Source organism: Elaeis guineensis, chromosome 16, assembly GCF_000442705.2.
Source record: "Elaeis guineensis isolate ETL-2024a chromosome 16, EG11, whole genome shotgun sequence".
In the NCBI taxonomy this organism is placed as follows: domain Eukaryota; kingdom Viridiplantae; phylum Streptophyta; class Magnoliopsida; order Arecales; family Arecaceae; genus Elaeis; species Elaeis guineensis.
The window spans coordinates 37514656-37532624 of NC_026008.2; the positions used below are offsets into that span (position 1 = coordinate 37514656).

The following is a 17969-nucleotide window of genomic DNA, read 5'->3' on the forward strand; positions in this document are numbered from 1 at the left end:
AAATGGTGCATGGCTATGCCATCAACACAAGTAAAACTTGTTCATCATGATCTTACTAATATTTTCATACAGACAATCTTCCTCTCGTGTATGAATAAAAAAATCAAATATTTATTTTTATTGAAAAATCTTTTAATTAATATTATTTTTTCTTGAACATTTGACAAGTATCTTTTTGTACATACATCAACTAAAACTAAGTTATAGATATTGCAGGTATACTATGAAGATGCTCTCTTGAGAGTAATTGACCTACTCAAGTACAAATAATAGATGACAGTCTATTTTCAAGACATAACAAACTGCTATATATTCTCTTAAAAATGTACTCCAACAAAGGAGAGAATCAAGTCAAACTTGAATCAACCAAATCCAGATGCAGCAAAAATCAGCAAACTAAATTGAATTCACTCATTTAGTATCCCATTCCCTATTTATAAATATAAAAAAAATATAAAAAGGTGAGTGTAAATGAGTGTTTAAGCATCTTTTAATTAGATACATCATAAAAATTCGGCTTTATCTGCTCAATAGGCTAAATTATTTTAATTTTAGATATTTATGATAAGGATTCATATTTAAGTGGATATTTGTTTAGTTTTATGTCCAATTTGGATCATTTTAAAAATATTAAAATTTTGAAATAGTTTAATTAGTAAACTAATAATTTTCATGAAGCAAAAAGCATTTACTCCTTACATAAGCTAAGCTTCCAACTGTCCCAATTATAATTAGTCACATCTCTTTTTTTTATCCCTTAAGGGAAGAGCAGAGCTCCACCCACTCTATTAGTAAATGAAAAAAGTAAAGATTACAAAGAATAACCTCTACAATCAAAATAGAAACAGAGTAGTGAAAATAATATCATTAAAATAAAGAAAAAAAGAGTTAAGACAATTTAAAATGGAGGAAAAGGATTGCTGTGATTTATTAGAGATGATATAGCTTCAAGAGTGAAGTAGAAAAAAAAAAAAGAGAGCATTCTTCAGCATTTTCTTGCCTTCTGAGAATTTTTGTGAGAAAATTTGCCATCACATTCTTTCCAAAACAATAAAGAAACCATAACAATGAGCATGTAAAAGTATGTAGAAGGTACTTGAGAGAAGATTATTGTAATACTCCATATCAAAAATCCCTAAATGAATGTTAGCTAACTTTGGCTACTTTGCAATAAGAAATGAGTGGTCTTCAAATAGAAGTTGAGATGGACAAAAGACCAAATTGTGATCAACAAGATTGGATCCTACCTTAAAAGGTGGATAGCAAAATACATGAATCCATTCTTTCTTCTTTGGTTGTTCGCTAGTGTTTAATCTAATTATTAAAGCAAAACAAATAAGAACCTTGAATTTTTCTATGATACAGAAGGAACAAGAAAAAAGTATTAGAACTTTATGGAGTAATAAAACTTACATGAAGATTAAGCATCAAAGCCATCCAAGATTTCTCAAATCAGCTTATCAAATCATCCTGCAGCTATAAGAAAATCAAGTTGGATGTGCTCTTAACTATCATCGAGCAATATCTTAGTTTTTCAATCCGAATTTCAAGTATACTTGATGGAGAGGATCTCACAAGTTCTTGAGTGAGTTGGAGATCAAGTTCGTAGGGGATGTCCTTTTATAACGTATCTCATCTATTAAAGATAGTATCTAAATCAATTGCAATAACTAGAAGATAGATGTTATCCACGATGGTTGCATAAAGTTTAACTTTATCAAACCATCAAAAATATTCCTATCGTTTTATCGGAGGTTTATCTTTAGTTAGAGTCCATATCAATTTAAAACATATGAAATAAATTTTGATGTATATTAGTATGGGCCATATTTAGATAGGCTTATTAGATAAATTCCAACAAAAAGTTCATAACTTCTCTATTAAGAAATTTGTATAAGATCTGATAGAGAAAACTTTGACTTCTCCAATAAGTGGTTGGGCCTTGGATGAAAGATATCAACAAGATCCTTGAATTCCTACAATTCTAAATTGGTGATTGGAAGATTTAAAAGGATAGACAAGCTGCAAAAAGAATCAATCCAAAAAGAGGTGCTTCTTTGTTCTTTGAATTATCATAGAGATGAGGGAAAAGGGTATAGAGAGGGTGATCATCAATCAAAACACCCTTGTAAAATTTAATTGAGTTGCTATTGCCAAAGTACAAATTTTCAAGCAAAAAGGGCCAAGGGTCTAGACAATATCCTTCCAACTTAAAGATTGAGCTCTTTTATTGCAAAACTAGAGGAGGAAGTAGTTTAATGACCCTTGTCCAAGATTGATCATCTCACTTAGAAGCTTTTTTTTTTTTTTTTTTTCTTGAAAGAAAGAAAGAGATAGAAATCCACTCATACTATAATCATCGGCATTATAATTATTCATGTTCATATCAACTAGATAAAAATAAAATTAATATTATAATCAAAATCAAACTCTAGTCTTTTGCAGACATCTAAATTTAACTTAGAATGAAATAAATCAAGCTACAATATACGCTAAAGTCCGATTTGCTTGAAGCTCACTCATTTACTTTGATGTATGGAGGCAACACGAGTGGATCAGTTCAGTTAGGTCAATAGCTAATCCATATCCACCTTGATCTATAAAAAACTAACCACCATTCAAATCCATAACCTAACAAACCCAATCCAACCCAATCCCATCCTACAGCTAGGCCAAACTCCACTAGGTCAGGCTGAAGTAGGTCAAGCTTCACTACGAGAAAAGTAGGTTAGAAGTCGGAGGGAATCAGATTAGACTATGTGTGATTAACCAAACCCAGCTCAATTTTATGAAGAACTCCAACGCAACCCAGCTGAGAAACGATATATTGGCAAGTCCCAAATCCAAATCCAAATTAAATAATTTCTAGGTAGGCTCCCAATAAAGTCCGCCTGAGCTGCACTCTCGAGTGTGCGCAAGGGAGAAGGATCGAAAGGGGATCGAAGCCGGACTCACTCTCCGGAAATCCGGACGCTTTTGCTCTCGGCTTTGTCGCCAGATCTCCGGCAATGGCTCCGGTCTCCGCCCTCGCCAAGTACAAGCTGGTGTTCCTCGGCGACCAGTCCGTCGGCAAGACCAGCATCATTACTCGATTCATGTACGACAAGTTCGACAACACCTATCAGGTTAGGCGGAATCCCGGCATCCCTCGATCATCGATCAATTCAGGGCTTTGGAAATCATGAAATTCGTTTTAATTGGGGTCTTTAGGGTTCGATTCTCTGTGTTGATGTGGGATCGTGATTGGATCTGTGTTCCTTTAATCTGCCGTTGATTGAAAAGTTGGAGCTTGATTGATCTAGACCTTGGAAATTATGTTGGTAGACTAGTCAAAGATCGGCGTTTTACTATTTTTTGATTTATTCAACGTTTTTCGGTTATTGAGATTGCTTCAATTGCTCGCTGTTGGCTGGATATAGCTGATATTGGATTTTAGCAATGGTTTTCTCTCTTGCAGATTTCGTTTGATGTGTTATTTATGCTGTTTGGATGTGTAATACCTTTTTTTTTTTTTTTTTGTGTGTGCGTGCGCGTGCGTGCGTGTGTGTGTGTGGTTTGTTGGGGGTGGGGGGTTGGTAGAGAGAGAGGTGTGAGCAATAGACGTGCATGTGGAGGATTATGTATGTTAGGATGTTACAGACATGCAAAATGTTCAAGAAAATGTTGTGTGGAGAAAAGATCTCAAGGAAAAAAAGTCGTGTTGCGGCCAATCGCCTCGTCGCCTGATCGCCGGGGAACGAGCGCCTGCAAAAACGAGAAGTCCGCACTGACCGGAGGCGGCTCCGGCGGGGACCCTCCGACGGTCAAGTCAGAGAGGAGACTGGGCAACAGTGAAATGAAGACAGAGAGCTCAATCGAGAGAGAGAGAGGGGGGGAGCAAGCCTGTGGTTTTCAAGGGGTCGAGAGGTGGGAGAGACGGAGCGGATCGATCCTCCTGCACTGTTGCCTTCCCCGGTTTATATAGTGGAGCACGGTATGGCGCCGTCATTAATGACGCGGACAAGTGAGGAACTGTCAACTCACTGTGGACTGTCAGAGTCGCCGTGAAAATGTCACGTCGCCGTGCGGCTGTCAAATCACCAGGGTTGACAATGCCCTCGGCGGGACAATGCCCCTAGGTAGCCGTGCCGCATGTCGCTGTCAGAGCTGACAAGATCTGGCGGCTGTACGGCGGTTGGAGGAGCCGACCGACCCAAAGTCGGTGGCCAGCTGAGTGGTGTCGGGCCCCTCCGTTGGTCGGCGAGTCTTTCGTGAGTCGGCCATCGGACCTCTAGGTTCAGTCGGTCGGGAAAGGTGCACCCGACACACCCTCAGTCGGTCGTGAGCCGATAATTAGCCGGTGATGGCATCCGCCAGTCGGTCGGTCCAGCCGTCGGTCGGTCGGGGCAGAAGTCGGTCGGGCCGCCTGTCGGTCGGGCCGCCAGTCGGTCGGTCGGGCCGTTAGTCGGTCGGGCCGCCAGTCGGTCGGGCCGCCAGTCGGTCGGTCGGTGGGTATCCCCCAACAGTTGCCCCCCTCCACTCCTAAGTCGGATGGTGAGCTGGCCGATGCTTTCATTTGGGCAGCAATCCTGGACGACTGGGAGTGGATTTGTCGTACGCATAGATCCGACCGTACCGCCGGTTGATCCGATGTCAGACGCCTCATAAATGCCAAGCGATCCGGACGTCTAGTCGGTGTCAGAAGTCATGTCGGCGTCAGGTGTCAGACGTCGCGTCTTGTCGTCGTCAGACGTTACGTCGGTGTCAGAAGATCGGGCGCCGGACGATACGGCGTCAGACGGTCGGATATTCGGCGCCGATCGCGGGAGTGTGGGCCGCTGTCAGGCGTCCCATCGGGAACGCGAATCGGCGCGGGCGCATAAATGCGGGATCGTGCTCCCGCGCGCCGCGTGTCGAAGGTGGTTGGCCGGCGCCCCCCGCATTTAATGTGGGCGGTGCGGCCGTCCCGGGACGGGGCGCGCCGAATACTCCGCCAACCGGCGGGCGCCACGCGTCGCACATCTGTGGGCCTTCGGTCGGCGCGGAAGCATCTCGGCCGTCGGTCGGCCCTATATATATAGGACCTCCCGGACCCATGACCCCACACTTGCCATTTTACTGGAGAAACTCTGTCCGGGCGATTTCTCAGTCGTCGCGGGCAGAGCTTTCTTGCTTCCGAAGGAGTTCATCTGGTTCGTGGTCCACCTTTCCCATCTTCTTCTTCTTCCTCTTCTTCTCTTTTTCTCCTCCTTCTTCTTCTTCATTCGGTTCCGGTGCAATGGCCAGGAATCCAACTCAGGGAGCTCGGTCGGGGAACCCGACCGACGACTCCCGATCGGCTCCGGAAGATGAGGCCTCCTCGCTTTCGGGGCCGAATGTCGATCGGCTTCGGGAGCAATATCGCATCCCGGAGCAGTTTCGGCTCTCCGCTCCAGGGGCCAGCGGTCGGGTAAACAGCCCTCCGCCCGGCGATCTGGCGCTGTATATCGAAGACCTTCGCGCGGGTCTTCAGCTTCCGATTCCGGAGTTCGTCCGGAATCTATTAGATTATTACGGACTCTGTCCGGCGCAACTGGCGCCGAACTCCGTCCGTCTCATCATCTTCTTTGCGCTGTTGTGTCAGCTCTTGCCGACCAACCCTCGCGTTTCACTCTTCCGGGCATTCTTTGTGCTTCGACCCCACCTTAAAGCCCGAGGGTGGTGGCTCTTCAACCCCCGGAAGGGTCTTGCCTTCATCACTGGTCTTCCATCGTCCATTCATGGGTGGAAGAACCAGTTTTTCTTTGTTTCTTCCTCATCTCCTTGGGGCTTCTCTTCCCGCTGGGGTGTGCTCCGAACCGAAGCCAACGACAACAGCCGGGTGGAGGCGGACGACCGGGAGGACTTCCACCAACTGAAAGACATGTCGGTCCCGAAGCAGAGGGAGCTTGTTACCGAACAAGCTCTCTATGATGCCGGCTTGAGTCTGGTCCCCCGACTAGGTATCGCCCGATCCCCCGGTCTTTCTTTTCATTCGGCTCTTGGTCCGGTCTTTAACATTTTTGTCGGTATTGCAGGGACACCTCCAAGGATGCGGCCGACAGACGTCGAGATTCGGCGGTTCGCGACAAGGAAGAGGCCAGCATCGGGGGCCGGTCCTTCGTGAACCTCTCGGAGAGCGTAGTCGGCGTCGGTCGGCCCCAAACACCTAAGCAAAGGGAGGGAGAACGACCTTTTGTAGAGTCGGCCGTCCGTGATCACATATTGAGAGGCCGACCATCGGAGCCGCTTGGCCTCCGCAGGATCTTCGGGACTGATCCCGTCGGTCAGGTACCGGACGATCGGGTCCATCCAACTTGGTTCGGAAGTTAGCTGCTGTACTTCTTCGACCCGATCGATGCTCGACTGCTGGAGGTTTTCGACGAACGTCCGACCCAAAGAGTCGTAGGCCGACGTTGCCAATCTGGAGAGTGCGTCGGCACGGGCGTTCTCCGACTTAGGGATGTGAAAAATTTCAAAATACTCGAGGCGCACCACGAGGTCCTTCACTTTCTGAAGGTACTTGATCATGGTCGGATCTCGCGCCTCGAATTCGCCCTTGACCTGCCCCACGATCAGCTGAGAGTCGGAGAATGCCCGGAGGCTGTCGATGCCCAGCTCCTTCGCCATCCTCAAGCCAGCGAGGAGTGCCTCGTATTCGGCTTGATTGTTGGAGGCCTTGAAGTCGAACCGGAGGGCGTACTCGGTGACCACCCCATCCGAATTCGTGAGTAGGAGCCCGGCCCCGCTTCCCCGAGCGTTTGAGGCTCCGTCGATGTGGAGTACCCAGGTGGAGATCGGGTCTGGCTCAGAGACCGCATCTCGTCCTGGGTCTTCAGCTCCCGACCCTTGGTCGGTTGTCGGGCACTCGGCGATGAAGTCGGCCAAGACCTGAGCCTTCAGGGCAGGCCTCGGTCGGTACTGAATGTCGAACTCGCTGAGCTTCATCGCCCACTTGGCCAGTCGTCCGGACGTGTCCGGTCGGTGCAAAATTGCCCTCAGGGGCTGGTTGGTGAGCACCACTATGGCATGGGCTTGGAAGTATGGTCGAAGTTGTTGCGCGGAGACGGTCAGGGCGAAAATCATCTTTTCCGTCTCCGAATATCTGGCTTTGGCGCCGTGGAGCACTTTGCTGGTGTAGTAGATGGGCTGATGAGTTCGGCACTCGTTTTTCCGAACGAGCACCGAACTGATCGCCCCAGGAGACGTGGCCAAGTAGAGATACAAGGTCTCCCCGACCCGCGGCTTCACGAGCAACGGTGGGGAAGCCAAGTACTTTTTCAGGTCTTCGAAGGCCTGCTGGCACTCATCCGACCAAGAGAAACCATTCGCGTGGCGCAGAGTTTTGAAGAACGGGAGGCACCTTTCAGCTGATCGAGAAATGAATCGGCTAAGAGCGACGATTTTTTCGTTCAGCTGTTGGACCTCCTTCTTGGTGTTCGGATGGCGCATGCCGAGGATCGCCTTTATTTTCTCAGGGTTGGCCTCGATCCCTCTCTGTGAAACGAGGAATCCGAGGAACTTTCCTGAGGTCACCCCGAAAGCACATTTGGTCGGGTTGAGCTTCATTCGGTGTCGTCGAAGGGTGCGAAAGGTCTCCTCGAGGTCCTGAACATGGTCCGGGATCCGCGTGCCCTTCACCAGCATGTCGTCCACGTATACCTCCATGTTGCGCCCGATTTGGTCTTTGAAGATCTTATTGACGAGTCGCTGGTAGGTGGCGCCGGCGTTCTTCAGTCCGAAGGGCATCACGCGATAACAGTAGAGGCCCTTGGGAGTCACGAACGCGGTGTGCTCCTCGTCTTCAGGCGCCATCCGGATCTGGTTGTATCCGGCGAAGGCGTCCATGAAGCTGAGCAGTTGAAATCCGGACGTCGCATCCACCAGCTGGTCGATCTTCGGAAGTGGGAAGCTATCCTTCGGGCAGGCTCGGTTTAGGTCGGTATAGTCGATGCAGATCCTCCACTTCCCGTTGGCTTTCTTGACCATGACAACATTGGCGAGCCAATCGGGATACGTGGATTCTCGGATGAAGCCTGCTTCGAGTAGCTTGTCCACTTCTTCGTCGATGGCCCTCTGCCTTTCTGGCGCGAAGGACCTCTTCTTCTGCCTCACCGGCCTCATCGTCGGATCGATGTTGAGTCGGTGGGTTATTGTTTCTGGGGGGATGCCCGACATATCTGCTGCCGACCAAGCAAATATGTCGGCATTGGCCGTCAGCAGCTCCGTCAGTCGGCGTCGTTCGGTGTCGGGCAATTGAGACCCGACCCAAACTTTCCTGTCGGGATTTTCTCCTATCGGGATCGCCTCGAGCTGCTCGGCCGGCGAACCCCGTTCTTCCTCCTCCCGGTGGTCCAGCTTGTCGATCGTCAGAGAACCCCTCGACTCGTCGCTTTGAGCGGAGATTTGAAAGCATCGTCGGGCGAGCTGTTGATCTCCGCGCATCTCCCCGATTCCGTTTTTGGTCGGGAACCGAACAAGGAGATGGTACGTCGAGACGATCGCCTTGAGGGCGTTCAATCTGGGTCGTCCAAGTATGGCGTTGTAGGTCGAAGGAACTTGGACGACCGCGAAAGTTAGGGAGACCGTGCTTTGCCGTGGTTCGGTGCCGACCGTCACGGGCAGGGTGATTTCTCCATCTGTCGCGACGGCGTCTCCGGCAAAGCCGATCAAGGGCATGGAGACCCTCTTGAGTCGATCAGTTGACAGTCGCATTCGGGAGAAGGTCGAGTAAAACAAAACATTCGTCGAACTTTCATTATCAACAAAAATTTGTTTTACATCATAGTTCGCTATCGTCGCCGACACAACAACGGCATCGTCGTGGGGAGTCTGGATGCCCCGAACGTCGTCCTCCATGAAGGCGATTACGTCGTCCGGGCGCTGCCTTTTCGTCGGCTCCCCTCCCGCAGATGTCCCCGGGCCCAGCCGCTTGGAGATCATGTTGATGACTCCAGCCGTCGGCTGGTTGGTCGCCGGCTCTTCAGTCGGCTGGGGGCGTCGATCGGCAACTGGTTGGGTCGGCGGACCCTTCCGGAATTTGCCGAGGTACCCCCGGCGGATGAGAGCTTCAATCTCATCCTTCAGCTGGATGCACCGTTCGGTCTCGTGGCCGTGGCTTCGATGAAATCGGCAGTACTTCCGACGGTCGAGGCCTTTTGCCTTCAGAGGCGGAGGCCGTCGCAGGTATTCCTCCCCGTCGATCTCCATCAGGATCTGCGCACGGGGAGCGGAGAGAGGAGTGTAGGAGTCGTACCTGGGGCGTGCCGGCCTCGGAGTCTGTTGCCGGGGTGATTTTTGGATCCGTCGGGGTGGCGAGACCCGACTATTGGTCGGGGGCCTGCTTGGTTCGGCGGGCTCCCGACCTTTTCTCCGCTTCTCTTTCGGGCCTCTGGGCTCGGCCAAGCGTCGGTCGGACGCTCCTTCGTCCGCGCGCATATACTTGTATGCGCGCTTCAGTAGCTCAGCATATGTCCGGGGGAGGGTCTTGTCTAGAGAATAGGTGAATCGGGACGCCCTCAGGCCCCGCTTCATGGCTGAGATAGCCATGTCTTCGTTGAGGTCCCGGACCTCGAGCGTGGCCGCGTTGAATCGCGCCACGAAGTGTCGGAGCGTCTCGTTTTCCCCCTGCTTGAGGGAGAAAAGGCTGTCCGACGTTCGCGGCGGCTTTCGGCTGGTGCTGAAATGGGCCACGAACGAGTGCTCGAGCTATCCGAAGGAATGGATACTTCCCGATTGGAGACCGGAGTACCAGGCCCTGGCAGCCTTGCGGAGTGTGGCGGGGAAGCCGATGCAAAAAAGAGCGTCGGTTGCCCCTTGGATCGTCATGAGAGCTTTATAGCTCTCGAGATGGTCGACCGGATCGGTGGAGCCGTCGTATGGCTCCACGTGCGGCATTTTGAACCGACTGAGAATCGGCTCGTCGAGGACCAGTCGAGAGAGAGAGGTTGGGCGGTCTGGAAGTCGACGTTGTTCGAAGACTTCTGGCCGTCCATCTGCAACTGGGCGAGTCGGCGGTCGATTTCCTCGAACCGGCGCTCGTAGTCGTCCGCTCGTTGATGCTGGGAGACCCCGGGGGTGGAGTCTCCGGAAGATTCTGAGAGGGAGGCCGACGGCGCGCGCGGCCGTTTCTCCTTCCTTGCCCGTTCCAACGGGGAAGGAGAGGGCCGCTGGGACCGTCGGTCGTCGCGCCATGGTCGTCCCTCCTCTTCTCCGTGGGAGCGCTGTTGGGGGCGCTCGCATGGAGGCGACAGGGATCGGCGCGGTCGTCGGCGGCTGCTCCTGGAGGGCATCGGTCGGGCCGTCGGTTGCTGCTGGAGGCTCTTGACTGCGTCGGTCAGTACGGTCATCTGCCGTACGATGGCCGCAATCTGGGCCTCCGTGGTCACCGCAGGGCGTGGAGAACTGGGCTCCGCCGCCGGTGGGGGCGGGGAGGCCTCTTTCCGGCGGGAAGAGCGCCTTGCCGACCCAGTGATTCTCGATCGTTGAGCTCTTGTCTTTGTCATGCTGCCCCCCTACCTGGCGCGCCAATCTGTTGCGGCCAATCGCCTCGTCGCCTGATCGCCGGAGAACGAGCGCCTGCAAAAACGAGAAGTCCGCACTGATCGGAGGCGGCTCCGGCGGGGACCCTCCGACGGTCAAGTCAGAGAGGAGACTGGGCAACAGTGAAATGAAGACAGAGAGCTCAATCGAGAGAGAGAGAGAGGGAGGAGCAAGCCTGTGGTTTTCAAGGGGTCGAGAGGTGGGAGAGACGGAGCGGATCGATCCCCCTGCACTGTTGCCTTCCCCGGTTTATATAGTGGAGCACGGTATGGCACCGTCATTAATGGCGCGGACAAGTGAGGAACTGTCAACTCACTGTGGACTGTCAGAGTCGCCGTGAAAATGTCACGTCGCCGTGCGGCTGTCAAATCACCAGGGTTGACAATGCCTTCGGCGGGACAATACCCCTAGGTAGCCGTGCCGCATGTCGCTGTCAGAGCTGACAAGGTCTGGCGGCTGTACGGCGGTTGGAGGAGCCGACCGACCCAAAGTCGGTGGCCAGCTGAGTGGTGTCGGGCCCCTCCGTTGGTCGGCGAGTCTTTCGTGAGTCGGCCATCGGACCTCTAGGTTCAGTCGGTCGGGAAAGGTGCACCCGACACACCCTCAGTCGGTCGTGAGCCGATAATTAGCCGGTGATGGCATCCGCCAGTCGGTCGGTCCGGCCGTCGGTCGGTCGGGGCAGAAGTCGGTCGGGCCGCCTGTCGGTCGGGCCGCCAGTCGGTCGGTCGGGCCGTTAGTCGGTCGGGCCGCCAGTCGGTCGGGCCGCCAGTCGGTCGGTCGGTGGGTATCCCCCAACAAGTCGCAGTAAGAACTTGATAATTTATAATCTTACCGTATAAAATTTTCTCCGATCTGGTTAAACTGAAGCCACATGAAACGTAAATTTATCAAGTTTATCATGTCATTTTCTGGATGCTTGTTTGGGCCTTGTGATAATTCAGTCAATTTACACACTTCATGTTGGCAAGGCTCCACCTGTCCCTTTAATTGTTCAAGTTATCCACTTCATATATAAATGCTTGTGTGACCAGAACTTGAAGAGTGGTTGTTGTATCAACAGAGAGATAAGTGTTGAAGAAGTTGAATCCTTCTTATTGTTTACAGCCTTTTGCAAGTGCACAAGATTTTTAGTTTCTTTAATTTCATGTGCTTTGAGCATCTTTTTGATTAGCCGTTTTACATCTGATTCTTTTACTCTTAGGAGTGTCTGAGGGACTGATTCCAGTTCCTTTTTGATAGTATCTATCCATAATATGTTTGTTAACCCAAAAATTTAACCTCTGCTTAGTAGGGTTGGTTTCAGGGTGTAGGGTCAATTTCTTTCTTTCTTTATTTTTTTTTTTTAAATTACCTCTTGAGTGCCTCTAATATTGAAGAGCTTGTTGCTTAAAAGGAGATATAACCATATAATTGTTCTTCTTTAGAGGACCTACTCGATGGTCATTCCATCATGAACCATGAAGTAACCCTCTTCTCAAGAATATTCTTTTCGTTCTTCTATTCAGGATGGCATCCATGTAAGAAGGGATGACCTCAAGACTATTATTCTTTCTATTCTTCAATTTGGGATCACATCCTTGTGAGTGGGGATGACCTCAAGACTACTATTTTTGCTATTCTTTCATTTGAGAGACCATCCATGTTACACTTGAAGAGTGGTGGGTCATTTGGTTAACCATGGGAATAGATTGTTTCACTCAAAATGGCATGCTTAAGCATAATTACCAAACTGAAATTGCATTAACAAAATCATATTAGTAAAAGAAAACCTAAATTTCGTACCTTATCGAAGATCTGGATTCTGGACAACATCAGTAACTCATTTTTCAGTAGCATTGCCTTATCCTTCATCTGATTCCGAAATGAGATCTCTACCATTTGATCTCCAAAACTTAATGCTGCTGGACAATCATGCAATGTGATTAAACCATCAATTTAAGGAGAACATCTGTTTAACCTGTTTATCATGTCATACAAGATAACCAGGTTTTAGATGGAGCATTGCCATGAATTACTCCAGAAAAAAGCTTCTCTTTCTTAAATCAAGATAATCAAAGGAACTTGGTTGATAAAATTGACCTATGGATCTTTAAAAGCAATAATTCAATAATGGAATATATCCTTGAGCATTGGATCTTTAGGATCATCATCAGTCTTATTGATATTTCTTCCAGTGTTCCTAAAGTTGTTTCTTTTGAGTACTGTTGATTGTAAACTTTGGAACAGGCTGTTCTCATAACTATTACATTGGATCAAGCTGGATCATTAAGTGAAACCTTAGTAGCAGGAATCTCTTTGGAGACTTGTTGCTACACCTGCTTCCTAAAAGTTTCCTTATTCCAAATTCTGTTAAAAGATCCACTTTCCCATTCCAGCACCTGAATCTACTTGCACACCTGCTCTTGCTTCTAGAAACTAAAACCGAAACATGAACAAAGTTTTCTTAATAATGCACAAATTAATGAAGTTGTACAGTCTGCTTGACTTATAATGACATGTAAATTCACATTTGTAGATTAGAAATGGACATAAAATTTGTCTTTAGATCTCTTAAGACACTCATTATGTCTATTTGCATATACTTCTGTATAAATAATCGGAATATGTGCTTGCCATTACTGATTGAACATCAATGTTATTTGTCATCAGTCTCATCAATCTGTATTGGCATTTCTTATCATTTCATTTCTGATTCTTCTGTTATACTATGGGATGCAGGCCTTAGTTAATTTACAGCTACAGCAAAATTATTCATGTAAACATAGAGTTTTTTCTGATGCCTAGTGATTCTTGCATTGATGGACAGGCGACGATTGGTATTGATTTTCTATCAAAGACAATGTACCTTGAAGATCGGACAGTTAGGCTGCAACTTTGGTAGGATTACAACTTTGTTTTACAGATAACAGTTATTGATGTAATGTGATGTTTCAATCTCCATGGAAGTTATCATGAAACAGACCGAAGAAGCAATTAACTTTTTCTTGGATTTCCATTAATGAAAACCATTTTAGAAACAAGTAAAGTAAGGATCCCGACCTATAGGATGAACCACAAATAAGGTTAGATGCCAAATGAAAAGCAAGAAAGTGATTACAGGAAGCTCTTGGCCTTTTACTTTATAAAACTTCCTTGTTTAGAAAGATCATAAATTAAAGCATGTTTATATAAGTTTCTTCTGTCATATATTTCTTGTTCTTTATTTGTTTCTATATTTATCTGTCTACAGGGATACAGCTGGCCAGGAGAGATTCAGAAGTCTAATTCCTAGCTACATTAGGGATTCCTCTGTTGCAGTAATTGTGTATGATGTTGCAAGTATGTTTCTGCCACACGGACACATATTGCAGACATCCATAGCTAGAACCTGTATAATAATGCTCTGAATATTCTAAGTGGATTATCTCATCCTCTACTTTGGATGCAAATTGTTTTTTATCTGATCTATAATTTTATACTAAAAAATATTTAGTTAAATTCTTCTTTCTTAGTAGATCTTTTGTTGCATGAGAAAGCTTCTTACTGATTTGTCATCTTAATGATGTAGGCCGACAAACTTTCCTGAACACCTCAAAGTGGATTGAAGAGGTTCGAACTGAGAGGGGTGGTGATGTTATCATTGTCCTCGTTGGGAACAAAACTGACCTTGTTGACAAAAGGTGATCAGGTCTCAGTTAAGTCTGATAATATGCTTATATTTTTTACTTTCATTAATTTTTTCATGTCTGTTTTGGCTCTATCAATGGGAAGATTGCTCCTATCTTGCCTGCTTCGGCTGTTAATTTCAGTCAGAATGGAAGTCCTTGAAATAGAGAATCAGGCAATTGTCACAGGACTGGGGGAAGGGTATCAAGTTATTTGATTTATTGTGCTTGGATAAGCAAGTGGAAAAGATTCTTGGAAAGATTAACTTCTTGGAAGATTATAAGGTGCTAGAGAAGGGAGGCTAAGCATTTGTTGTCTACGAGAACAAAATAGGCAGGCTCCAGGTCATAAGATTAGGTGAAAGTCAGGTCGAGGAGGGTTTTCTGGGAACATTGTACCATTTTTGGGATGCAGTGCTTCTTAATGGATGCTGTGTAGAGGCAATTTTTCCTAAGCCTTGTAGTTTTAGTTTCCCCTGTTTAGTTTTTAGGTCAGACTGTTAAGTGTAGTGGTGGCATCAATGTATCTCTCTGTTTAGTTCTTTTTAAATAAATTCTGTGTGGATCTCTCTCTCTCTCCCCCCCTCCTCCAGAGGGAAAGAGAGAGGCCGGGGGTTGGGTTAACAGCATATGGATGTCGGTTGATGGTTCATGATGTAGTTGGAGACAATTTAATGTTACTCTTTTCTTTTAGTTTGGGGGAGCAGAAAATTCATTGTTTCTCGCTAAATGTAGCCTAGGAGCCTTCCTTTTATTGATAACAGCTATATTGACTTAATATCAGGATGAACCAATGCATCTTTCATATTCATAATATCTTGACTGAAGCTGTATATTGTACTGCTTTTTTGTTATTCAAGACCACCCATGCCTGCTTAAAACCTATATTGATTGCTTAGGAAACTACAAGGCTTGTATATTTTGAGGTCCTTGCATTATGTAGTTATATTAGGTAAAATAGTTATAGGTACGGAAAGAGGGGACAATGTTATGCAACAAGTCTATGATGGCATTAACACAGGAAAGGAACTTTGTAATGGGCAGAGAAGTTGATCCATCTTGGACATGGAGAGTGAGTTAAAATGAGTTTTGCTAAGAGAGCAAGAGAGAGAGACTGCATGTGATTCTGGAGGTTTACAATTGAGTGGACAAATTTGAAGGATCTTCTGGAGGTTTTAAGAAAGATATTTTTTGAGGATCCATTAGTTAATAAGTGGAGTTGGACTTGGAGACGGAGTTTAGAGAAAGGGTGGAAGGCAGTGATTAGGATGGATAGAGATGAGGACCTTGGTCTACATGAAATTCATAGTTCACCAAAGATTTTAGGATATCATTAAAAGAATTTGATGGTTGGGACATTTTTCTTTCTTTATAAGAAATTATTGGTCATTGATCTAAATTCTACATTTTGTGCTTTGTGCCCTGAAAAGAAGGGGAGGATCATAGAAAGATCAGGCTTTTCGGTATGTCGACTATGATTTTCCAAAGAGCTTTATTATTGCAATTGATATAATAATTCCTTTAAGTTCATACTCATATTTAGGGACATCAAGGTGCAAGACATCTTCAATAAGGGTGTCAACATTGTGCGGCATTGGGATTGGCAATGAAAGGCCGGCAGGGAACGTCGTGCTGATGATTGCTAGCTGATTCTTGAATCTATTAAGGAACACCAAAAAAAAAAAAAAAAGAAAATCTCCCTAATAGATTATAACTGTCAACTCACCGTTGGCTTTTTTCCTTTGTTTGGTGATTGTTGACTCACTCTTGTCATTCATATGTTATTTACATCAGATCTCAGGTGAAGTAAATGGAATAGTCTATTCTGTTCTAGGAAGTGAAATAGGCATCTATGTATCACTCCTTTATTTGTGCCACTATTTGGTAAATATTGTCTTCTCTTAATCAATTTTGTGAGGGAACTTGTATCATGATTCTGATGGATGATATATATAGTCTTTCACACAGCACCTCTTCTGCTCCAAATAATTACTGTTCATATGGAAGGTTACGGACCATAATCATCAACAGCCAACCAAGAAGACATTATGAATCCTCATTTACAAGTCATTTCAATTAAGGGCTACATGCGGTGTTAGCTTTTTCAAATTCTTTCTTGCAACTTCCTTTCAACTTGGCTGCTTAGCTTGGTTTCGCTCTTACCTTTTTACCCTCTTTTTAAGAGAATATAGAATATCCAACATAGATTTTACCACCAAACCTTACTACGCCTCCTGTGGGCTTTTGTTGCACATTGCCTTTCATGTATTCCAAATTTTATGACTTGCAATGACTGCCTGCGAACAACTCATGGTTTGATAGTTGCTTTTTGGTATGTTGATTGCAATAGGCAAGTCTCGATAGAGGAAGGAGAGGCTAAAGCTCAGGATCTTGGTGTTATGTTTATAGAAACAAGTGCCAAGGCTGGCTTCAATGTCAAGGTGTCTCTCCCACTTGAAATTTCTTTTTGTTCTTTAAAGTGATGCTATGGCATGAAATTTTTGGCACCAGACATGAACCAATATGCTACAACCTAGCACTACACACTCTGGCCTAAAAACAGATCCAGAAGTATGTTGTGCCAAATCCCTATGTGATAAATCATGATATGAATGAGAAAATGCATTATTTTTTTCCATGAATTTTTCCTTGTCTGGAATTAGATTTATTATTCATGAAAAAAACGGTGTAATGACCATTTCAACTACTACAGGCACTGTTTCGGAAAATTGCTGCAGCATTGCCAGGTATGGAGAATCTTTCCTCAGCAAAACAGGAAGATATGGTTGATGTGAATCTCAAGACAACCACTACAAGTGCATCCCAATCACAGCAGCAATCTGGAGGTTGCAGTTGCTAATGCCAGCCCAAAGTCTGTTAGTGCGTGAGATTACTTCATCTGTAAGGAGTTGGTGGAATTAGCTTGTCCTATCATTTGATCAGTGGCACTAGTTTTTCCCTCAAAGCATGCAGCCTGGTCAATAAAAGGGCATCTGCTAGAGGTTAGGGTTATGGTGGCTAAATCAGTTTCCAGACTTCATGATTCAAAGTAAAGATTCTCTCAAGCATGTAAATAGAATTCCCTTTTTTCTATTCATAATTGACTATCCAAAGAATCTTGTGTAGAGGTGTGTTTTGGACTAGAGTCAAGCTTTTAGATTTTTTGGTGAACTCCTCTCTTTCTTCAGTACTGTATAAGAGAGTTGAATAATGGTATACTTACAAACTTGGGTCATTGATGATAAATATTTTGGGCATTGCCAGCAGCAACAGCATTATGAACTGTATGTGCTTCCTGTCAAGACTGGTTTGTGATGGGTGTTTTGGTTTGTATTAATGTGTCAATGCTGCTGGTCTCAAGAGCCTAGCCTTCAAAGGCTTCCGCAGAATAAGATTGTTGTGGCTGGATGTATTCTTATTTTGCATGAAAGCTTGATTTTCTGGAGTTACCGGAGTAAATATCTCAGTGATTTCTTATGGATTATACCCTAGTTTGCAATGATCATGCTGTATGCAGAATGACTGGGTTGACTATAACATCAGGTTTGAGTGATAAATCTTGATGCGGTTGTATGTTATAGCTGTTTGAAGGTAACAATCACATTTAGGTCAATTGTTGCAAGATGATGTACGTTACAATTGGATGATCTGTTTTAATGCTTTTATTTTACTGCTTGGCTTATGAAATACAGATTAGACCAATAAACCATCAAACAGTTTTCTAGTGATGTTATCAATATGTTTATTCACAGCATCAGATGAGTAACCGCCCTTCTCATTCTAGTG

General features: G+C 46.1%; 1 protein-coding gene across 1 annotated transcript; it reads left to right on the forward strand.

Annotated features, from left to right (window-relative positions):
- Positions 1 to 2691: 2691 nt before the first annotated feature.
- On the forward strand, positions 2692 to 17470 carry LOC105059559 (ras-related protein RABH1b). Its single transcript, XM_010942888.4, has 6 exons — positions 2692 to 3125; positions 13346 to 13416; positions 13769 to 13857; positions 14087 to 14198; positions 16534 to 16624; positions 16897 to 17470. The coding sequence occupies exons 1-6, from the start codon at positions 3009 to 3011 to the stop codon at positions 17041 to 17043; spliced, it is 627 nt and encodes a 208-aa protein (XP_010941190.1). The 5' UTR covers positions 2692 to 3008; the 3' UTR covers positions 17044 to 17470.
- The last annotated feature ends 499 nt before the right edge of the window (positions 17471 to 17969 follow it).